Below are 23,051 nucleotides of genomic sequence, written 5' to 3' on the forward strand. Positions count from 1 at the left end.
TAAATAATACCCTTCGACATTTCATTTAATACTGGTTTGGTGGTGATGCACTCCTTTAGCTTTTTCTTGTTTGTGAAGCTCTTTATCTGACCTTCAATTCTAAATGAGAGCTTTGCTGGGCAGAGTAATCTTGGTTGTAGGTCCTTACTATTCATCACTTTGAATATTGCTTGCCACTCCCTACAAAGTTTCTATTGAGAAATCAGCTGATAGTCATATGGGTGCTCTTTTGTAGTTAACTGCCTTCCTCTTGCTGCTTTAAGATTCTCTCTTTGTATTTAAACTTTGGCATTTTAGTTATGATGTGTCTTGGTGTGAGCCTTTTTGGGTTTCTCTTGTTTGGGACTCTCTGTGCTTTCTGGACTTGTAAGTCTATTTCATTCACCAGGTAGGGGAAGTTTTCTGTCATTATTTCTTCAAATAGGTTTTCAATATCTTGTTGTCTCTCTTCCCCTCTGGCACCCCCATAATGCGAATGTTGGTGTGCCTGAAGTTGTCCCTGAGGCTGTTTATGCTATCTTCATATTTTTGGATTCTTTTTTCTTTTTGCTCTTCTGACTGGGTGTTTTTTGCTTCCTTGTATTCCACTTCGTCCCTTTGATTCTCAGAATCATCTACTCTACTGTTAAATTTCTGTAAATTGTTCTTTATTTCATTTAGTGTATGCTTAATTTCTGATTGATTCTGTCATTAAAATAAGGGCCAATACTGACGATAATAATTCAGATCTTATCAATTGTGTTGTTTCTCACCTAATTAATGGCAGTATTGTTAGAAAGACAACTTCCTGACATTTACTATCATTTTATATTAACATATTCTTGGTCCCAAAGTATTTAAACTTCCAAGTAAAGGGCAACTCTGATTTTCTGTCCATGACCCTTGTTTAACAGATCGTACCCCATCTCAGTCGAGAAGATACTCCTACTACTTTTTATTTGATTAGTTACATGATTTTACCTTTCACATTTATGACTTTACCATCTGGAATTCCTCCTCCAGATGGAGATCTGGAATTCCAACTTCACTTTTCTCAATATTAAAGCCAGCTTTCCCCACACCACCTACTAACCAAGCTGTTTGCTCCCCGCTGATTTGTAATGCCGTCTCTACTATCTACTAGCTGCTCATACGAGTTTGCTTCTGGGCTCTCCTTTTTGTTGTCTGTAATGCGTCAATTTTTATTAAAATGGCTTTGTGGGATGCCTTAATATATGCTAAAGTAAGTCTTAATATTTAGTAGGGCATGTCTTTTCTTGTTTCTCCTCCTTTCCAAAGTTGGTGTGTCTGCTTGTGGGCCTTCATCCATATAGATACTATATTTGAGTTTACAGAGTTCCTTTCTAAAAAATATCTTCGGAATTTACAGTGGAATAGCTCTGAATTTAGGCACTAATTCGGGCGTTATTTAATTTATTTACAACATCAAATCGTTCTAACGATGAGCACTTATTTCGTGGTCTCCCTTCTTTTTATTGTGAGGTAATTATAGATTCACAGTCTGAAGAAGCGATGCAGAGCCCTGGCCGGGGTGGCTCATTTGGTTGGAGCATCGTTCCATACACCGGAAGGTGGTGGGTTTGATTCCCGGTCAGGGCACTTACCCAGGTTTTGGGGTCAGTCTCTGGTCAGGGCATGTGGCAAGAGGCAACCAGTTGATGTTTCTCTCTCTCATAGATTTTTCTATTTCTCTCAATGTCTTGATCTCTCTCCCTTTCTCAATCATTCTCTCCTTTGCTCTCTAAAATCAATTTTTTTAAAAAAGAAACAATACCAAGAGATTTTATGTAATCTTTACTCAGTTTCCTTCAATGATAATATCTCCAAAACTATATTACAGTGTTGCAACCAGGATATTGACATTGATATAATCCACCTATCTTGTTCAGAGTTTCCCAATTTTACTTAGACTCATATGTGAGTGTGTGAGGGCCTTTCATGGTAGAGGTTTTTAAATTTCATGTTTTAAAGAAATCAGCAAAATATGTATATGTGGGTTTTTAAATCGTACATAAAAGACAACTAGGCCTTTAACGAAAAACAGTAGTTCTTTGCCCTATCTCTCCCCATTCCTTATTTCCACTGCCCACACATTTTACTTAGCTCTTTTAGTTATTTATTCTGCGATTCCCATTTTTAAATAATGTTGTTTTCATGTATATCTTGATTTATACAATTTTAGGACTCATTTAGTGGCCTTGTATTACATGTATATTAGCGTCGACTCCTGGTGATTCTGTGAATGAGTGTTGTCCTGTCTTCACCAGCCCTGCTCAGCTCCTGTAGACCCATGGCTGTGCTTCTTCTATGGAATCAGTCTCTCTCATATCTGTTCCTCTTTGCCTGCTGCCTTCTATTCTTCCCAGCATTATTGTTTTTTTCCAAAGAATCCTGCTGCCTTGTGATGTGCTTGAAGTTTTGTCATTTTTGCCTCCAGCGATGTTTCAGGCTTAAGTGGCTCTAGGACCCACTTGTTTGTCTTTCTGGCGGTCCATGGTACCCATAGAGCTCTCCTCAGCACCATGTTCCCAGTGAATCCATTTTTCTCTGTCGGCCTATTCACTCCGCAAGCCTCCCGTCCGTACACAGTGATTGGAAATACGAGGGTGTGGGTGGCCTTGGCCTTGGTCTCTAATGATACCTCATTGCTCTTAATGCTCTTTCCTAATTCTTCATTGTGCCCTTGCGAGTCTCAGCCTCTCTTGACTTCTGGGCTGCAATCTCCATTGGCATTGATGTCTGAGGATGGTAAGCAAAGTCTGTAGCAATTTTGATATGTTCATTGTCTTGTTACAAGTGTATTTCTTCTGTGATTATGATTTTTGTCTTTTAAAAAAATTTTTATATATATATTTTATTGATTTTTTTACAGAGAGGAAGGGAGAGGGACAGAGAGTCAGAAACATCGATGGGAGAGAAATATCAATCAGCTGCCTCCTGCACACCTCCCACCGGGGATGTGCCCGCAACCAAGGTACATGCCCTTGACCAGAATCGAACCTGGGACCCTTCAGTCCACAGGCCGACACTCTATCCACTGAGCCAAACCAGTCAGGGCTGATTTTTGTCTTTTTGATGTTCAAATACAGTCCTGCTTTGGCACTTTCTTCTTTTACTTTTATCAGCAGTCATTCAGATTATTGCCAGTAAGATGAGGAGATAAGAGTTCAGCTCTGAATGTTCTTTATACTCAAATGCTCTTCCCCTACTCCAATACTTACAAAATAGTTACATATTTTTTGTTAAAGCAATATGCAGTTACTACTATGCCTGTGTAGCTAATTTTATATCAGAGCCACATAGTGAACTAAGATTACATTTCTTTGTTGTATGTGGGGCTTTTTTCTGTTTTTTGTTAATCCTCACCCGAGGATAATTTTCCCATTGATTTTGGTGTGTTTTTTTAGAGAGAGTGGAAGGGAGGAAGGGAGAGGGGAAGAGGGAAAAGAGGGAGAAAAGCATTGATGTGAGAGACACATCGATTGGTTGCCTCCTGCACCGCCCCTACCAGGGCCGGGGATTGAACCTGCAACCCAGGTGTGTACCCTTGACTGGGGATCGAACCCGAGACCTTCAGTGTGTGGGCTGACGCTCTAACTGCCGAGAACACTGGCCAGGGCAACCTTGTTTTTTAATAGTTAATAATTGTTTCTCTTTTCATTTGTTTTGTTTCCTCTTTTTTGTACATCCTGACCTTCTGGCAGAAATGAAAATCTCCTTTGAGTATGTTAAAACATTTTAGGTGTTTTACCAGTTTAATGTTTTTCTCAGCGATGTCCTGTATGAAGCCTCTAGTATCTTGTGTTAATCTGGCCTGAGAATTTTCCCTGCCCTTTCCCTAGGTCCCCTTGTCTTCTGGGTTAAACCAGTGTCATCTTAATTTTTGATTTATTTCCTCATTTGATGAATCACTTTTTCCATATCTTCCTGAGAAATGTGTGTGGGAGAGTTTTGGTTTTTTTTGGAGATTTTGCATATTTGGAATGTCTTCAGTATATCCTTACCCTTGATAGATAGCTTGGGTTGACATAAAATTCTCGGTTACAAACACAGGACAGAAGCTTTAAAGCATTGCTTCCTTATTGTCTAGCTCCCAGTGTTGTTCAGAAGCCCAGTGTTACTCTCGTTCCTGGCTGTGAGTGACAGTTTTTCTCCACGGAAGGTTTTAGTGTCATGTGCAGTTTCCAGTGCTGCTCCTAGTTGCGTCCCTTTTCATTGATTGTGCTGGCTCCTCCATGAGCTCTGCCCGCCTAGAAACTCATGTCCTTCGGTCCCGGGACATGTATTGCGTTACTTTGACATCTTCGCCTTTGTTTTCATCGTTTTCTCTTAGAATTGGCCATCTTAGAATGATTCGCTCATTTTCTTACATCTTCTCCCCCATTTGTTATTTTATTACTTTTTTTCTTCTGCTTTCTGGCAGAATTCTTCTATTTCTAGCCTATCCTTTGTACTAGATTGTGCTTATAACCACAACTATCTTATTTCTCATCTCCAAAAGCCCTGTGGGCTCTGGCTCTTTAACTCCTGTTATATCCTGTTCTTACTTCATGGGTGTAATATATAACCTCTATGCTGCCTGAAAGTACTATTTTATGTGAAATTTTCTTTTACTCCTGATATTGTTTCTGTTTGTTCATTATATGGTGGTATTTTCTATTCCTACTTAAGAATGAAGCGTTAAAATATTGACAAAGTTTTGTGAGCGGGGCTAGTGTTGACTAACTGCTGGGCATGACTGTGGAGTGAGTAGAAGAGGCCCAGCTTGTCACGGGGAAGAGGAGCTGCTGTCAGTGTTTCTGGGCCGAGGGAGGACCCTCTGCTTTCCCTCCTGGAAGGTGGGAGCTGGAAGCTGGCTGGCAACACTTTGGGAGCTCAGTGTGGGAAAGGCACCAGGGATGTCAGCCTATTTACGACATAGGCTTTCATGTCAGCTGCTTTTTTAACATCATCAGCTCTTTTGGTGCCCCCTCATGTACTGACCCTGTTTTAACCCCTGCAGAGAGTGGATGATCTTGTGGGGAAAGTCATCAGGTGGCGAAAGCCAGGCAGCATAGAGTAGGAGTGACGACACGACAGTCTCACAGCCTTTTATTTATTTTTTTTATTTTTAAAATATATTTTATTGATTTTTTACAGAGAGGAAGGGAGAGGGATAGAGAGGTAGAAACATCGATGAGAGAGAAACATGGATCAGCTGCCTCCTGCACACCCCCTACTGGGGATGTGCCCGCAGCCAAGGTACATGCCCTTGACCGGAATCGAACCTGGGACCCTTCAGTCTGCAGGCCGACGCTCTATCCACTGAGCCAAACCGGTTAGGGCCTCACAGCCTTTTAAAGACTTCTTAACCAATTCTCCTGTTTCTATCTCCCCGTCCCCCCATACACACCCTTCAGACCCATCACACCCACACCCACACAGGCGCATGCATAGCATACATGCATTTAGAGGTGGAGGAGTAAGTATTCAGGCCAAGCAAATAGATTGTACAGTAGAGGCATACCCAAATTAGTGAACAGTTTAAAACGGTGGTTCCCAACCTTTTGTTGGCCATGCCCCACCTAAGCATCTCTAAAATCCTGATGCCCTCTATGACATATAATTCTTATTTCTCAAAAAGTGAACTCCTGCTCACGTAGAGGAAGCCTAAAAGGCCATTCACTTGGTCTAAACAAGCTCCCAAAGAACATGGCAACCATGAAAGAGAAAAAAAGAACAAAAGGACAGTTGAAGTACTGAGGAAGAAACCACAAAAAATTGTTTAATAATAATATGAAGTGATCTGAAAAAATAGCAAATAAAGTTTCAAAACATAATAGAGAACTGAATTGCACAAATATGTCATAATATATATTTATATACTGTATACGAGGCCTCTAGAACTATAAGAAATGCAAAAAATTCACTGTTAATAACTCATTCTCGAATTGCCCCCCTTAAAAATCACATTGCCCCCCTGCGGGGCGTGTGCCCACGTTGGGAACCACTGGTCTAAGAGTAATTTTCACATTGCTTTTTTGCATTTGTATTTCTTACAGATGTGTACGCGGAGATAAGTGCGAAATAGCTTGGATTTAGATATTGTTTTGTTTCACAGCATTTTCTCTTTTGAACTCATTTTCAAGCCTTTGCTAATTATGTAGTTCAACAACCTAAAATGGAAGTTGAAATTCCTGGACTTAAAAGATATTTGCAGCAGAAAGGTGATTAGTGTTGTAGGTACTGCAGTTTAGATATTTTTATATTGTACTGAGATGAGCACTAAAGCTTTGTGGTATAACACACACATTTTGAATAGGATTAGAGGTTAACTTATGGTAAGAGGTTTGATTATTAATAGTAATTTTAAAGAAAAGGAATATTGGAGAAGTTTAAATAAATTCAAGTTTAAAATGGTTATTTTGTTAACAAGAAATAAAATGAGACATTAAACCATCTACCTACATATAAAGTAAATGTTCGAAAGTAAGAGGTAAAATGGAGACATCTGGGAATCTTCCCTTAACAACTTGAATTTTAGATGTAAAGTTTAACTTTCATTAAATTGATTTTCACCTAAAGTTTTTCGTACTAATGGCAGGACATTTGTTCTCTTTGAGGAAATCATTACTTTTGATGTAATTTTCTTTTAAATAGAGTTTTATAATCATAGCAGCATGCCTTATGAATATGTAGTTTTGAATAAAGATGACATACTTTAGGGTGGATCCTCTACAGTGTCCCTCATCTGCTAATTCAGAGGCATCATCGCAGCACAACCTTTCTCCACATTGGGTTGCATGCCGTTCAGTAAAAATAATTTTTAAATCGGGAGTATTAAGCCTCAGATTTCTTCTGCAGAGTTACAGGGATTCTTGCACAATGAGAGGCAAATTCTTCTTGGCACATGGTTGCAAAGTAGTTAAATTTACAGTTTCTGCTGATTCTTCGGTCTGTTTCCCAAATAGTCTGTGACTGTTCTTGACAAATATTAGACCGTTGAGCTTTTGGCGAAGCTGAACGTGTGGCTGAGATGGGCTGCAGATTTCTTTGTCCTCATATACTAACCCCTCCCCTGCTTTTATTTGAGCAGTGACGGGAACTAGGGATGATTGTGCAGGAAAGCTAACCCTGACCCCGGCCTAATCGCACTGTTGTTTTAATCTGCTGGGGAGCAGGCATCTCAGTGGAAAAGCTGAGTGGGCTATCCCGCTGGCCGGTGGGTCAGGTGATCCTAGGTAAACCGTGTGCTCGGGGCCAGTCGCCAGATTGCTCACCTTGAACGGTGTGTGTACATATACACATGTATGGAATATTTCAGTATCAGTATACATTATACATTGACTCTTGAACAACATGGGTTAGGGGTGCTGACGCCCAGTACAGTTGAAAATCTGTGTATAACTTTTGACTCCCCCAAAGCTTAGTTGTCCCTCAGTATCCTCAGGGGTTGGTTCCAGGACTTTCCATGGATACCAAAATCTGCAGATGCTCAAGTTCCCAAGGTGAAGTAGAGTAGGTCAGTGCATACAGTTGGCCCTCCACATCCATAGACTACCACTCATGGATTGAAAATGTATTGGTATTTAATATTGAGAAAAAACCTGGGTATAAGTGGATTTGCCTAGTTTAAACCCATGTTGTTCAAGCGTCAGATGTACTTGGCTTAACAAAGACGCAACCTTTTAATTCATGCTCACAGATCTGGCAGTTGAACTCCCGTTCCCCTGCTGATCTGTGTTATCACTCTCTATGGAACTGTCTTCCATCTTCTCTAGTCTCAGACTCTAACACCCGCTCCCACCCCTCTCACTCTCAGCCGATGGCCTTGCATCTTATTTCCTTGAGACTAAAGCAGCCGAGGAAAAATACGGTCTCCTGTCATCAAACCTCCCAACTACTGTGGCATTAGCCACATCCTATACCTTTCCTCTTTGTGCCAAAATTCAGGGTATCCAGCTTAATCGAAGCCTCCTCTTTTGACCTGGGACCCACCTCTTTTTGGCTATTCAGGAATTTAACACCTGCGTCATCAAATATTCTCTCTCTATTAGATCATTCCCTTCAGCATACAAATAGCCTGAAATTCTCTCCCTTGGTCACACAGCCCTGTTCTGCTACCTCATTGCTTTGCCTCCAATTACTGAAAATTCTACAAAAGAATTGTTTGTGCTCTGTCTCCATTTCTTTTTTTGTTTGTTTTCTTTTTAAAATTTAAATATAGTTGGTACACATTATTATATTAGTTTACAATATAGTGTACAATATAGTGACTCGACATTTATATACCTTATGATACGATCACCACACTAAGTCAAGTAACCAGCTGTCACCATGCAGCTGTCACAATATTTTAAACTACATTCCCCTTCTTTTTCACCCATCTTCCCCCCTCCCCCCACCCCGCAACCATCAGTTTGATCTCTGTTTCTATGAATCTGTTTTTGTTTTGCTCATTTGTTTTTTTAAATTCCACATATAAGTGATATCATATGTTTGTCTTTCTCTGCCTGACTTATTTCACTGAGCATAATATCCTCTAGGTTCATCCATGCTCAGTTCTCTCATGAACTCACTCATTCCATCAAAACTGCCCTTGTAGAGGTCCGTGATGGCCACTACCATGCCAAATCCAGTGACCAGTTCTCAGTCTGTATTTTATTTAATCTTTCAGTGCATTTGACAAAGTCCTTTTTAAAATCCTGTTTTCAATATTGCTTTTTCTTTCATCTCCCTGCTTATCCCTCCCTCATAGTTTTCTCTGCTAGATAATTCTCGATTTTCTGACCTCTGAATGTCAACTGTCAAATTAGCATGTCCAAATTAAACCTTGTTTCCCTCTTTCAGATGTGTTCCCAGGCCAGGAAAAGGAGTGATCTTTGACTTCATTCATTTCCCACCCCTAATCTATCCACAGATCTTGATAGCTCTGTCGTGTCAAAACCAAGCCCTACCATTTTTATCACCACCGTCTGACCTTCATCCCGTCAGCCAGCATTCTGGGGGTCATTGCAATCAAGAGCTTTTCACTGGGACCCCTGCGTTCCTCTTTTTCTTTTTCTTTTTTTAAAATATATTTTATTGATTTTTTACAGAGAGGAAGGGAGAGAGATAGAGAGCTAGAAACATCGATGAGAGAGAAACATGGATCAGCGGCCTCCTGCACATCTCCTACTGGGGATGTGCCCGCAACCCAGGTACATGCCCTTGACCGGAATCGAACCTGGGACCTTTCAGTCCGCAGGCCGACTCTCTAGCCACTGAGCCAAACCGGTTTTGGCGCGTTCCTCTTTTTCATGGTTTCCTCTCAACAGAGCACTCAGGGTGATGCTTTCAAGACTTAAGTTATAGCACACCACTCTTCTGCTGCAAATTTCCAGTGGCTTCCCATCTTGTTTGGAATAAAAGCCAAAGATGGCACGCAGGCCGGCCTCATCTGGCCCCTGTGACCTCTGACTGCAGCATCACCACTCTCCTCGGTTCACTCCGCCCGGGGGCACGGATCTCTGTTCTCCACGCCAAGTCCCCTTCCGCATCGAGGCGTTTGCGCTTGCTGACTGATGCCTCTAAAACTCCCCCAGTTTCCTCAGATGTTGTCACCTCATTGCCTTCATGTTTCTACTCTCAGTTCAGCTCCCAAAGAAGCCTTTCCCTGGCCACCCTACCTAAGGAGCACCTCTCCCTGTCCCTGCCAGCCCACCCAGGGCTACCCACTGTCCCTATTCTGCTTTAACATTGTTTCTTAGAACTTAACCACCATCATGTATTTCTTTTCCTTTCGTCTGTCTCTGCTCTGTGGAATGAAAACACAGGAGTAGGAACTTCTGATCACAACACAATGGTAGCATTCCTCCGCTGCTCCGTGAGCATTTGTTATTGAGTCAACGAATAAGTGCTCATGTACATATGCAGTGGGTTATTGCATGTGGTTCCATGGGAAAATAATAATTCTAACTTTCTATTTTAAATTTAGATAGGTAGCCCTGTTTTATCAGAACTGCATTGCCTTTACTGCTTGTCTTCAAGATCTCACTTTGCCAGATGATGCCGTTTGCTTAGGCCTTGCTTTCTGAGCTGGCAGGACTGTAAGTCCTGTCCTTCGGCCAGCTTGTGTCCAGCAAGGTGCTTAACTTTCTTCATATGCTCATGGACTAAAGAAGGGCCAGCATGCCTTTTGAAATGTACTTAGAGTACATGAGTCCTTAGGTTTTCCAGTTAAAAATAATTTCTCTTTAAGATGGACCTTTAAGTCTAGTGCTCCATTAGGTGATTTCTCAGTAGTGTGATGTTTTTAACATTTGTCATGAGATCACTGCCATCTAAAAACATCAGCCAATTTGCTTTATAATTAACAAAGCAAAAACATTTGTAACTTACTGTATAATTAATTTTATTTATGGCCACTTAGATCAAGCTTATTTTGGCAAGCCCCCTTTTAGGGGAAATCTCAGATAGAGATTTTACTAACAAATAGTATGTCAATGATTTTCATTTCATGACACACATAAACTAATTACTAAAATTCTGTGGCACATCAAAAATATATTCTATTTTATGCCTATCTGACAAAGAAAATGGGTATAATTTTGATTCTTTCACACCGGACAGCTATTGTTGTGTTGCCTGTTGTCATTTTTGTATTTGACACCGTAAGGGAAAAGAGGCCAGTGCCCCTGCTAAATAGGCAGGTAGTGCCTGTTTCAAACGTTCTTGCGACGCACCGGCTGAAAATCACAGGATAGGCTGATCTGTCTTTCAAAGCATTCTATTCAGATAAGTTACATCCCAAGAATTTTAATTATATAAAATTATGCTTCTCTATAATACAAACAGAAACCTAAAAATCCCAAAATAAAAATTTCATTTGTGAGCAAATAGGAATTTAGTTTTAAAATCTATGTTCTTAAGTATATCGTTTTGCTCAAGCATCTACTGTCATGGCACATTTTTTTCTTGTAAGTATAGCCACTGTGACATTAAGTTCATTGAAAGGTTCCCACTTAACTCTTATGAAGGTGACACTTTTTATTAAACTAAAAAGACGAGGCATCTGTGACACTAGGGACACATACTGTTTACAAAAGCTCATTAAAGCCAGATGAGGCCTGGAAACCAGGAGTGAATGTTCCTCCGGAGACCTCGGCTTTATGTGAAACCTGAGTGCCTTTAAATAGGGCAAGTGATTCTCGCTCCCCCTCCCCCAGCGGAGCATTCCTCCTGGAAAAACCAGAGATGCTTCTGGGTGGGTGGGATCTTGGCTGCTCAGGATAGTACCTTCTGTCAGAGAAAACAGCTCTCAGCTCCTGTGTAACTTCCCGTTCCGATTAAGTGTAGAGAGGAGGATTCACTGGGAAATGAGTCGTCCAGGATGGAGTGGAGGTGAACAGCACTGCAGGGCCCAGGGCAATTGCAGAGCGCGTTAGCTGTCCCTGCGTAGAGGTTTTAGGTAGTACAAACTAAGGACTTTAAGATTCTTAGATAAACTTCTCTTTGCATTGCCTTTTTTAGAGGTTTAGAGAAATGAGCACTTTCCATAGTTTAACTATTTCTCTTTCATTTTTCATTCCTTTTCCATGTCCATTTTTTATTTCACCCAACACCAAAAATGCCCTTTCAGAAACACAAAGTAGATCTTTTCTACAAACTACGCCATGTGATGAATGAACTTATTGACCTTCGAAGGCAGCTACTGTCTGGTCACCTGACTCAGGATCAGGTGCGGGAGGTTAAGCGGCACATCACCGTGCGACTGGACTGGGGGAATGAGTAAGTACGGCTGTGATTTGGGCATCGCTCAGTTTTATTTACAATAACTCAGTCCTCATGGAGTTTGCACTTAATCATAGCTTCTCTTTAGTGATTAAAAGTCATTATTATATTATCTACTAAGCTTTGGCCATTTTTACTACGAGTTGTCATTTCTTTTAGTTTAGCAAAGGACACTCATTGGCTTTACTCACTGAAACTCTCTCAGCCTCCATTTTAACTTCTGGAAAATCAGATTGGACAACATGATCTACTGAGGTCTCTTCCAGCTCAAATTCCTTGATTATCGACCTCAGGAATCAGAATATGCTTTGTTTCATCTTTTAGTACCTTTTTAATAAATGTGAATTTGGTGCCCTTTACCTTTTATAGTCATGCAGTGCATCTAAATAAGCGTATACTACAATGGGAATTTCTACATCTGTACTTCAGAATATTCTTAAACTAATTTTCATTCAAATATAGTCCTGTATTTATAGGTGTGATTATTTGCTATTGCCATATAAGTACAATCCTAAGACTTTGGTATGGGAAGCTAGAGTAAATAGTATTTAGATTTTCTTTCTTCCTAGACTTAATAATTGATATAATTTTCAGATACTTTTGTCTCATTCTCTTAAAATCATGTCCATTGAACTTTGAAGTGACCAGTTTACTTCCTATAAGATATACATGTACCTAAAGTATATTAGTACAAGTCTTTAGCTCCTCTCCCTCTCAAGACATCATTGAAATATTAGAAAACAAAAGGAATGGGAGGGGGGGCCAGCAATAAATGAGATCTATAAACCCATTTCTACAAAGTAGTTGGAGGATTAGTGACAGAGGAAGCCCAGTATATGTGGGGGAAATGTTAGCTAATGAAGGAGCTGCTCCTTTGTAACTCCCAGAATCATGGAAGGTAGGAGTGGGCCTTGGAACATAAAAAAGGGGGATTCTTGAGAGTCCGTAAAAGAACTAATCCACCACCATGAGGGAATGCCTGGCAGCCAGGTGTTAAACTTCAGACTCGCAAATACAAAGGCCAGCTGCCCGGGAGGAAACTGGACAAGAGAGAGCCGGGACCTTATTGTGGGTTTCAGAGTGTAATGGACAAATCCCTTCCACTTAGCAAAAAGAGAAGCTGCTAGCCACCCACCCATGTACAGAAAACTCCCACACTTCGAAGGGCTTTGAAGTCTGAATGGACAATCGAGTATCATCAAATATTTGAAGAAATCCTTCCATAGGGAAGAGACAGAAATCAGAGTAAACAAAATACCTAGCCCAGAGGAAGGCATCAGGCCCCAGAGAGAATCAGAGAGGAGTAAAGAACTTTTTTATTTTCATTTTCTTGATTGATTAAGGTATTACATATGTGTTCTTACCCCTTATTGCCCCCCCACCCCACTCCCGCTCATGTCCTCACCCTCCTAGTGTCTTGTCCATTGGTTAGGCTCATATGCATGCATATAAGTCCTTTGGTTGCTCTCTCCCCCTTACTCCCCTCACCTGCCTGCCTTCTGAGGTTTGATGGTCTGATCGATGCTTCTCTGTCTCTGGATCTGTTTTTGTTCATCACTTTATGTTGTTCATTATATTCCACAAATGAGTGAGATCATGTGGTATTTATCTTTCTCTGACTGACTTAATTCACTTAGCATAATGCTCTCCAGGTCCATCCATGCTGTTGCAAATGGTAGGAGTTCCTTCCTTTTTATAGCAGCGTAGTAGATGTACCACAGTTTTTTAATCCACTCATCTACTGAACTTTTAAAAAATCTCTGAGTATCCTCCAAAAGAATCAAGAAAATTTATTATGTAGAATAAAATGCTATGAAAAAGGAACAGAGTATGTGACTTCCAAAATAAAACATTTAGGAAGATAATTTTATGTTGTCACTAGGAAAATCAAAAAGAATGGGAAGTGATTGAAGAAAGAAGGGCAATACAGAGGGGTTAGGCCAGGGGGTCCCACATCAGACATTATAATTTCCAGGAAAAAAAAACCATACAAAGGCAAATAAAGAAGAAATTCCAAAGAAATGCTGGAAGAACATTTCTCAGAGCCAAAGAACCAGGAGTCTTGGGATTGAAAGGGCCCACCAAATGCCTAATATGAATGGGGGAAACCCAAAACCCACACAAGGCACATGAAGATAGTTCAGTGTCCCAGGGATGATGAGAAGATCCTAAAAGGTTTTCAGACAGAAAAACAAGTCTTAAGAATAAGGATCACATTGGCCTCCAAAGTTTTATCAGTAACACTGGATGCTAGAATATGATGAAGTAATATATTCAAAATTATGTTGGGAGATGTGCAACCGTACTATCTAATCATTTCCTGCACTTCCTAGTAACTCTTCCTTGTCCTCAAACCATAGAGAAGGCCAGGAACCTCCCTCCGAGGGGGTTGTGGTGAACACGTGTTGCTTCTCACTGTGCAGCCTCTCTTCCTTCTTCCAGTGGGGACAGTCGTCCAGCTTAGCTTTTGAGGACTACTCTCTCCATTGAAGTCAATCTTAGTAGAAGGAGCTTGTCTTCTATTCTATCAGATCACCTGTGGATCATTCTCTTATTTCTTAATGAAATGGAGAAACTAAAAGGTGCTGTGGTCTAGTGACTTCCAGGAGAGGGAAAGTACTCGCCCTCAGGGGAGAATTCGCCTGATGAGTCCCATCATTGGTTGACTGAAAACGGCCGTGTTTCTTGTATTCAGCACCTTGGTCAGTGCATAAAAGGTCTGAGGTGAGTGGATGGGTATGTAGGTGGATAGCTGAGTGGACAAGCAAGGCAAGAGTGTCAGAGTGCTAATAAGAGAGAGTTTGCATGGGTATCACTGTGTGCGGTGCACCGATTCAGAGCACTTTCACCCATTCCCAGTCCTATTGACTTAGATCCATCTGCATTTTCCCTTAAGCTCTTATATTGAAAACACCTATTTTAATTGGGTTATTTGCATAGTCTTTTTGTTACTTAATTCTACTATTAGTCTATCACATATTTTGTGACCTCTAGTGGTTAAAGAATATATATAAAATTTTGTCTCATTTTTGTATTTAAAAAGATTTCAGTGGCATGACTACAGAATATTTGGAAAATGTTCTAAATGATCACTTGTAAAATGAACACGTGTACATACTGTTGTAAGCAGTTTCAGGGGTCCACAGTTCCACTGGACTCCAGGTTTAGAGCTGTTTTTCTAGAGAGAGAGGAAGGAGCTAACATTTATTGGCTATAAACTATGTACCATGTTTGAACCCAAGAGTTCTGATTATGTCCAGTTAGTCACTGTCTCACACTGTCTCCAGGTCGACCGTTAATCACATGACTTCTTCCTTTCTGCCCAAGTTATACCAGATCTTCCAAGTATTGAGTTCTTTGGGAGCAGTACTCCTTGGTTAAACTTCTGTCTAAAGTTTCTTAACATATTGGCTAATATGTGGTAATGTCTTTACTATATATAACCCAATGTCAGTTTTAATTAAATTGAAAATGAGATAAAATTCCACCAAAACATACATTTCTTTGCATTTATTATCTTCAGCAGGTGATTTTGTTCTGTGTTTAACTTTGGATTACACATCTACTTGGATCCTAGATAACTTCTCTTGGTAGTGGAAGTGATGCATGACTGAACCTTGAGCATGCTTGTAGGATGGGGAGAAATTTAAAAAAAGTGACTTATTAATGATCTATGGAAAACCCGTCCTTAGTGAACACAATCGGTCCGTTAACAAGGTGATATCAAATGAATCCTTCTTACCATCACAAGGGGACTGCTGGAGCCTAGACGTGTGTCAGCCTTACGTATTCACCTAAAGGTGAACACAATGAAGTCTTACCAGAGGCCTGTACCCCCGCGGCAGGGTCTGAGCCCCTGTCCACAAGCTCATGGCGGCCTGGGCTCTCAGCACGGACAGAAAGCTGAGCACGCGAGGACATGCGTGCTGAGTGTGGTCTTTCTCTTCACTAGGCATTTGGGCCTGGACCTGGTGCCTCGGAAGGACTTTGAGGTAGTGGATTCGGACCAGATCAGTGTCTCTGACCTCTACAAAATGGTAAGAAACCTGACGCTTGTTCCTGCACACCTCCTCTTTCTCCTGTACTTTTCCTAATTATGTTATGAACTAATGTTATGAAATAGAAGTGTTCCTTTGTCGTTGTCCCAGTATAATGAAGGGGTCTTCCTTATTCTGGCAGTGTATCACACTTGCTTTTCTAAATGGAATTACTGTGGAGAGAGCTGGGCTGTTGTTCTGTCAGTGGGGCATTTCTCTGTTGGTTGCGCTGGTGAACAGAGCCAAAGCTCCTTCGGCCTTCACCAGTTCCTAAAGTTCTGTCTCTAGTTGAAGCTTAAAAAAGCCAGTTATTGGCTAATGTAGTGATTAACCATGGAAATAATGTGTCAATATTTCTAAGAGAGAGACAACCTGTTAAATCCTTGGTTGTTACAAAAATGTATTGAGTTGGCAAATGGCCAAGATTACATTTTATAAGCTGACTGAAAAGAAGTAAATGAAAGAAAGATACACAATTTTAAAGTAAAACAGACATCAGAAACCTCAGGTGACTATTAAGTTTAGACTAAGGGACTGGGTGAAACCTCACTTTAAGGAGAATGTACATATTCAAGGAACACACAGGGTGCCCCTGAAGTGTACACACTTTGCATAATTATAAAGGTAGTGCTTGTTAAAATATACTTCATTTTCAAAAATGTAATAGAATCTGAAGACATAGTGTGTATATATTTTGGGGGGACACCAATTTTTGGAACACCCTGTATACTGGTGAGAATTACAAGTTTTAGAAAGAACTACAAGTTTCTATTTAAGAAGATGAAAAGGTGTTCAATATCACTAATCATTAGGGAAATGCAAATTAAAACCGCAATGAAATATTACTTCACACCTGGAATAGAATGTCTGTCATCACAAAGACAAGAGCTGAGTGGTGGCCAGGATGTGGAGAAGAGAACTCTTGTGCACTGTTGGTGGGGATGTAAGTTTGTATAGTCGCTATGAAACTGTATGGAGATTCCTCAAAAAATAAAAAATATAACTACCATCTGATCCAGTGATCCCACTTCTGGATATGCACCCAGAGGAATTAAAATCAGGATCTCAACGAGGCAACTGCACTCCCATGTTCATTGCAGCATATTCACAGTAGCCAACACATAGAATCAACCTAAACAAATGTCCATTGGTGGATGAATGACTAAAGAAAGTGCTGTGTATGTGTACAGCGGAATACCATTCGTCGGCAAGAAAGAAGTTACCTGTCATTTGTGACAACATGGGTGAACCTTGAGAGTATTGTGCTAAGTAAGTCAAAGAGATAATCACAAATACTTTAGGGTCTAATATGTAGACTCTGAAAAAGCTGAATTCATAGAAACAGAGTAGAATGGTGATCGCCAGTGGCTGAGGGAGGGGGGATGTTGGTCAAAGGGTGCAGACCTCTACAGCGAAGAGGATTGCGTTCTGGGGATCTATGCTCAGGATGGGGATGGTGGGTGAGAGCAGGGTGTTGTGTACTGGAAGTTTCTAAAAGGGCAGTTCTTAAATCTCACACCCAGCAACAGGCAGTTCTGTGAAATGAAATTAGCTTATTTCACAGCATATATGTGTATAGAATCATCACATCCTACACCTTAAATGTATGCAGCACTGTATGCCAGTTATATCTCATACAGCTAGAAAAACACTTTCCCAGAAGAGAGATATGAGTCTCCAGATTGAAAGGGTAGAACAAGTATTTAACATTTAATTGGGAAATTTCAGCTCACAAAGCTGAAAAGCTTCCTGAGAGAAAAATAGGTGACCTACTAAGGATTTGTTGTAAGAATAGCATTTGTCTTCCTAAAAGCAACATTGAAAACTTGCAACAATGAAGAATTGCCTTTAAAGTGCTGACGGGGACAAAATTCAACCTAGAATTTTATGTTTACTGAGCCACATTATCAGTCAAATGGGAAAGTGGCCTAGAGAAAATTTTGCTCACTTAGTCTCAAAAAAAAAAATCTCTTTCTTTAAAAACCCTTTTCAGGAAACCACTGAATAGTAATTTACTTATTTAAAATATGGGAGGAAACCAAAAGACGCTATTATGTGCCATCAGGAAAGGACTTCTGACTCAGTTGAGAGGTGCAAAGAATGCTCGGGGTGACCTCAGAGGGAAGTCCCGGGTCACAGGGGGGCAGCCGGCCTGAGAGTAACTGGTCCTCGCCGAAGCAGAGGCGCCGCCAGCAGGGGTCTCCCAGGTGAAAGCCCCCTTCATGGAGGGTCTGGTGGCTTTCCCGTGTGGGAAACGCTGTTGAAAGGGCTTTTGGAGAGCTATTGGAGGGCATAGGAAAGGCCCTACAATTTAAATAAAACTAAGTGACCTCCAATACAAAAGCAGAAGGCAGTAGAAGAAAGGAAGTGTAGTTGAAGGTATACTACTTGGCTTAGCAGTGAACAGTAGTTAAATGTTACAATAGTATAAACAAGTTTTGACCAAAACTCGTGAGAAGTGAAATAGATATAAACAAATACGATAATCCTCAGCTCCCATTATAAAAGGCCACAATAGAGAAATCGAAAAATGGATAGAGCGAGAGTATTATAAGTATGACATATAGAAATATTTTATTATTTTAGGAAAAAACACAGTAAAGGTACAGAAAACCTTTTTGCGGCACAGAACAGGGTGAACAGAGGGCTGGTAACTTTATTGCAAACTTTTAAAAAAATATGTTTTTTATTGATTTCAGAGAGGAAGGGAGAGGGAGAGAGAGATAGAAACATCAGTGACGAGAGAGAATCATTGATCGGCTGCCTCCTGCACGCTCCCCACTGGGAATCGAGCCTACAACCCAGGCATGTAGTCCCATGAATGAATATTAATAGTCAGTAATAATTTGCTAATTTAACTAACAATGCACATGAATATTTAATAGCAAATACAGCTTGTGAGATGCATTTAAATGAATATTTAATTTTACTTTAGTTTTATCTAGGTTTAAATGTGTGTATTTGGGAAAGAAATGAGACCATTCTACTCAGAAACCAGTCTTTGTGCCTGTGTGATGTGGAACAGTTGACCAAATGCGCGTTTCCTCGCACTTCTAGGTCCCACAGGAAACAGGATAGAAACTCACTATTGAGTTCACTAAGACCAGGCACCTAATGTTTGTGAGCTAATCATTTTTTCTTTGGCAAGGGTTACTTCTAAATGTGACTGACTTTTCTATAGTAACTAATTATAAGAAGAATACCAATAATAAGAAGAATACTAATCATAGATAACAGTGGTCAATCACTCACAAATATAGGTATATACTAATTTAATCTGCACAAAATCCTGTGATGTTGAGTTCACAAAATGTTATCCTTGTCCTGGCCTGTTGCTCAGTGGTTACAGCGTTGGTCCTTGGACTGAAGGTTTCCCGGTTCAACTCCCAGTCAAAGGCACACACCTCATTTGCTGGTTCGTTCCCCACCCTCGGTTGGGGTATGTGCAGGAGGCAGTCAGTCAATATGTCTCTTTCACTTCGATATTTCTCTCTCTCTCCTCCCTCCCTCTCAATCTCGCTGAAAATCAGTGGAAAAACTGTCCTCAGGTGAAGATTTTAAAAAAAGTTATCCTCAGTTTACAAAGGAGGAAACAGGTTGAGTCAAGATGGAAAATCAGGTGTCCTGACGTAGGTTCCTAATTACTATGTCATGCTGCTTCTCAGTGTGAAGTTTGAGCCTCATAATAGCCCTGTGAGGAAGACAAAAGCCTTTATCTTATTGTTACAGTTAAGGAAAACATCTCTTGGAGAGAGTAAGTGATTTCTCTGAAGTTTCACAACCTACTTGGGTGTGGCTGGGAGTGGGATCTGCTGCTTCTAACTGAGCCAGCAGTAGAGGACCCGCAGGGAGAGATGCTTGGGAGGGAGCCCCTTCGGGTTAAGGCTGCACCTCCTCAGTGTGGAGGCGGGGAAGCTGGATCACGGGGCTCAGGGCACGGTGCAGGCAGCATGTGGAGAGAAGGAGCGAAGCACAGCTCCAGTGGCAAGTACTTCCTGTGGCTTGGCTGGTACCCCGAGCTGGAGAGGCTTGGGTTTGGATCCAGATTTTGCCCCCTTCTTGCCATGTGAGCTTCAGCAGACCGCTCCCATGTACTAAGCCTGAGTTGTCTAAGGCTTGATCAGATATGAGTAACACTTATCTAACGAGGCTATCAGAATTAAATGAGATCATATATGTAAAAGGCATAGCAGAATGCCTACCATATGGAAAGAAGATGCGTAAGAGACATTTCCTTCCCAGTGGAGTGAATTGTTCTTTCCTCTCTCCATAGCATTTGTCCAGCCGGCAGAGTGTACAGCAAAGCACGTCCCAGGTAAGCGGCTCACCAGCCCCGGGGAGGCACCAGGAGATGGCGCCCCCGGCTTTTCCCTGTGTGGCGCTTTCCTCTGGGAGCCCTGCCCTTTACCAGATTAGTCCCGGCTCCCTCCTCTGTGCATATGTACACAGCGCAGCCGAGAGAGAGGAGGCCGAGCGGCTGCACGGAGACACACGTGTCACTGCGGATGGGAGCTGTTCCACCTCGCAGTGAAGTCATGTGCATCAGGACCAGGCAGGATCCCCAGGAAATGGTTCCCTGGGGAACTGAGATGTTTGTGGCCTGGGGGAGACTGAGCTCACTCGTGAGTCGGAATTCCCGTTCCTCCACCGTGGCTCGCTGTTCGCTTCTCCCAGCGCGTGTGTGCCCTCCCGCAGAGAAAACACCTCCAGGCTCAGTGCGGGGAGTTAGTCACTTAGTTTTCCTTTTATTTATGATTAATAGCCATGAATCAGTAACAGCACTGGGTTTTGCCTTTCTCGTTAGGTAGACACAATGCGCCCACGCCACGGGGAAGCCTGCCGGATGCCCGTGCCCCATCACTTCTTCCTCAGCCTGAAGAGTTTCACCTACAACACCATTGGGGAGGACACTGACGTCTTCTTCTCCTTGTACGACACGAGGGAAGGCAAGCAGATCAGGTAACACTGCTAGAGGTTCTGATGAGGCTGAGGCTCTGGGTTCAGATGGTAGCGCTCTGGCCTTCAGAGAAGATAGATGCACCGGGGAAGCAAAAAGATCAAGTAGCCTTCTCTCACGGAGCTGGGCGTTTTGCCTCCGGTCCCCGTGTGTCCTGAAGGCACGTGTGTGGCCTGTTTTTATCCTGTGCCTCCTTCCACGTGGGGCTCAGATCCCAGTCTGGGCTGTCAGCACTGCAGGGAGAGAAAGGCACCTGTTCAGCCAGAGACAAGGAACAGGAGGAACACGGAGCAGCAGGGTCGCAGGGGCCCAGCACGCGGGAGAGAGGGCTCGCAGGGCAGCAGGCGATGTGTCCTGAGTGAGGCAGCGCAGCCCTCAGTGCCGCTCCAGCCCGTGAGGGGACAGCATCTGCCCGGCAGAGGGAGGGGGCCTGGCCTGGGGGGAGGGGCACTGCCAGGGGCTGAGGTGAACCTGCTTTCCCCTCCAAGGCGAAGGCGAAGTCGAAGGCGAAGGCGAAGGCGAAGGCGAAGGCGAGGGAGGCGGCGGAGGAGCCACTCCAGCTCCTCTTCCCCGGAGGCCGGCTGAGCTATAAAGTTCTTTATCTTTCTGGAGGCTAAACCCTTAGCAGATCCAGGATTCACACGTTTCTCCCGTTCTGTAGGGTTTCTCCACTTCCTTGATAATGTCCTTTAATGCACAACAGTTTTTACTTTTGAAGAAGTCCAGTGTTTCTAAGTTTTCTGTCATTGCTTTTCGTATCATAAGCACATTTTAAAAATTGTGTACATATTACTTTGAACAATTTGATGCCATTAAACATACTCAGACATGCAAGAATGTCACTTTGTAATAGCAAATATCTTAAGGCAGTCTAAATAAATAATAGTGTAACCTTTGAAAATACTGAGGCAGAAAGAAGTGAGGGACTAAATTAGTCTTCTGTTGCGTAACAAATTGCCACAAATGTAATGGACTGAAATGACTGATTTTAGTTCGCAGGTCTGCGTGCTCTGCTCAGGGCATCGCCAGCGGAAGCCAGTGTCACCTCGGCTGCAGCAGAAGCCAGTGTCACCTCGGCTGCGTTCTAGTCTGACAGCCGGGGGGTGCTCCAGCCTCACAGATTCCGTTTCTCACGGTTGTAGAAAGGAGCCTCCCACTCCCCTGCTGGCTGTCCGCTAGGAGCTGCTCTCGGCTCCGAAAGGCACCTGCTTTCCCTGCCTGTGTGGCCCCCTCCATCTTTAGGGAGCAGCAGTGCAGTGAGCCCTTCCCAGGCTTCGAATCTCTGACTTCCTTTTCTGCAACTGGTGGGAGAAAATTCCGCACTTTTTAAGGACTGGCTCACCCAGATAATCTCCTCGTTTTACAGTCAGTCGTGTCATAAAATACAACCTGATCATTGGAATAACAGCCACTATATTTGCATTCCTGGGGATTATGCAACCTTAGAATTAAGAGGCAAGTTTGGGGGACCATCTTAGAATTCTGCCAAAAAAGGGACTACTTCTGCTTCTACATTCTGTATGTAAAAGAACATTAATGAAATATTGTTCACTGTTCACAACTACATGCATAGTATGACTTCAGTAACTTTTAAAAGACTACAGTTTTTGAAAAGAATCTTTGAATTGACAGATATTTGAAGTTTTGTTAGTAATTGTAGCTGGCAACAGTCTTTTAAGGAAAAGACAATGATAGTGAATTATAACAAAGACTGGTTGCGCTATATGGAAAAAAAAAACCTCCAAAACATTTCATTGATACTTGTCCCCTTCTTTAAATGGCCAGCTTGGCAGTGTGGCACCAACACCTGCTTTGCTTTTCAGTGATGATGGGGTAAGGTAAGAGGAGAATTTAAAATGTCTTTCCTATTTTTTCCTAATATCATGGGTTCCCCTTCTAAAAGGAAGTCATTACCTTTGTTTAAAAATATTTTTCTGTATGCATATCTATTATGACTGTTAACCATTATCTTATTTAACAATTACCATATAATTACCTCCTCAAAATAGTACACACAATCATCTTCTAGAATAGAGTCGTGTTATCAGTATTTGGTTCTGTATGGTACACTTCTCTTTTCTATTATGTGGTTTCCCTATTCACAGGAGGCGTGTGATTGTGTCACTAACTTATTTTCTCTGCAGCACTGGTGTGCCTGTCAGTATGCCCGGCTCTCTCCCTGGCCCTTAGGTTTAGCAGGTGCTCTAAGCCTCAGGGCGCCGGTGACTGATCTCAGCACTGCACTGCCTGTCCCCAAGGAGTCTTCTCTAGGCTGGGGGGGGGGGGGGGGGGTTTTTTGGTTTTGG

General features: G+C 42.0%; 1 protein-coding gene across 1 annotated transcript in view; it reads left to right on the top strand.

The window, feature by feature from the left end:
- Positions 1–23,051, top strand: part of DOCK3 (dedicator of cytokinesis 3) — a 141,363-nt gene that overhangs the window by 23,353 nt on the left and 94,959 nt on the right. Inside the window, exons 5-8 of the mRNA XM_023745994.1 lie at positions 11,600–11,748; positions 15,704–15,788; positions 20,062–20,103; positions 20,593–20,747. Of these exons, the coding sequence (XP_023601762.1) occupies positions 11,600–11,748; positions 15,704–15,788; positions 20,062–20,103; positions 20,593–20,747 (431 nt within the window). The remainder of the gene's footprint in view (positions 1–11,599; positions 11,749–15,703; positions 15,789–20,061; positions 20,104–20,592; positions 20,748–23,051) is intronic.

The sequence above is a fragment of the Myotis lucifugus genome, unplaced genomic scaffold (genome assembly GCF_000147115.1).
Source record: "Myotis lucifugus unplaced genomic scaffold, Myoluc2.0 scaffold_614, whole genome shotgun sequence".
Lineage (NCBI taxonomy): Eukaryota > Metazoa > Chordata > Mammalia > Chiroptera > Vespertilionidae > Myotis > Myotis lucifugus.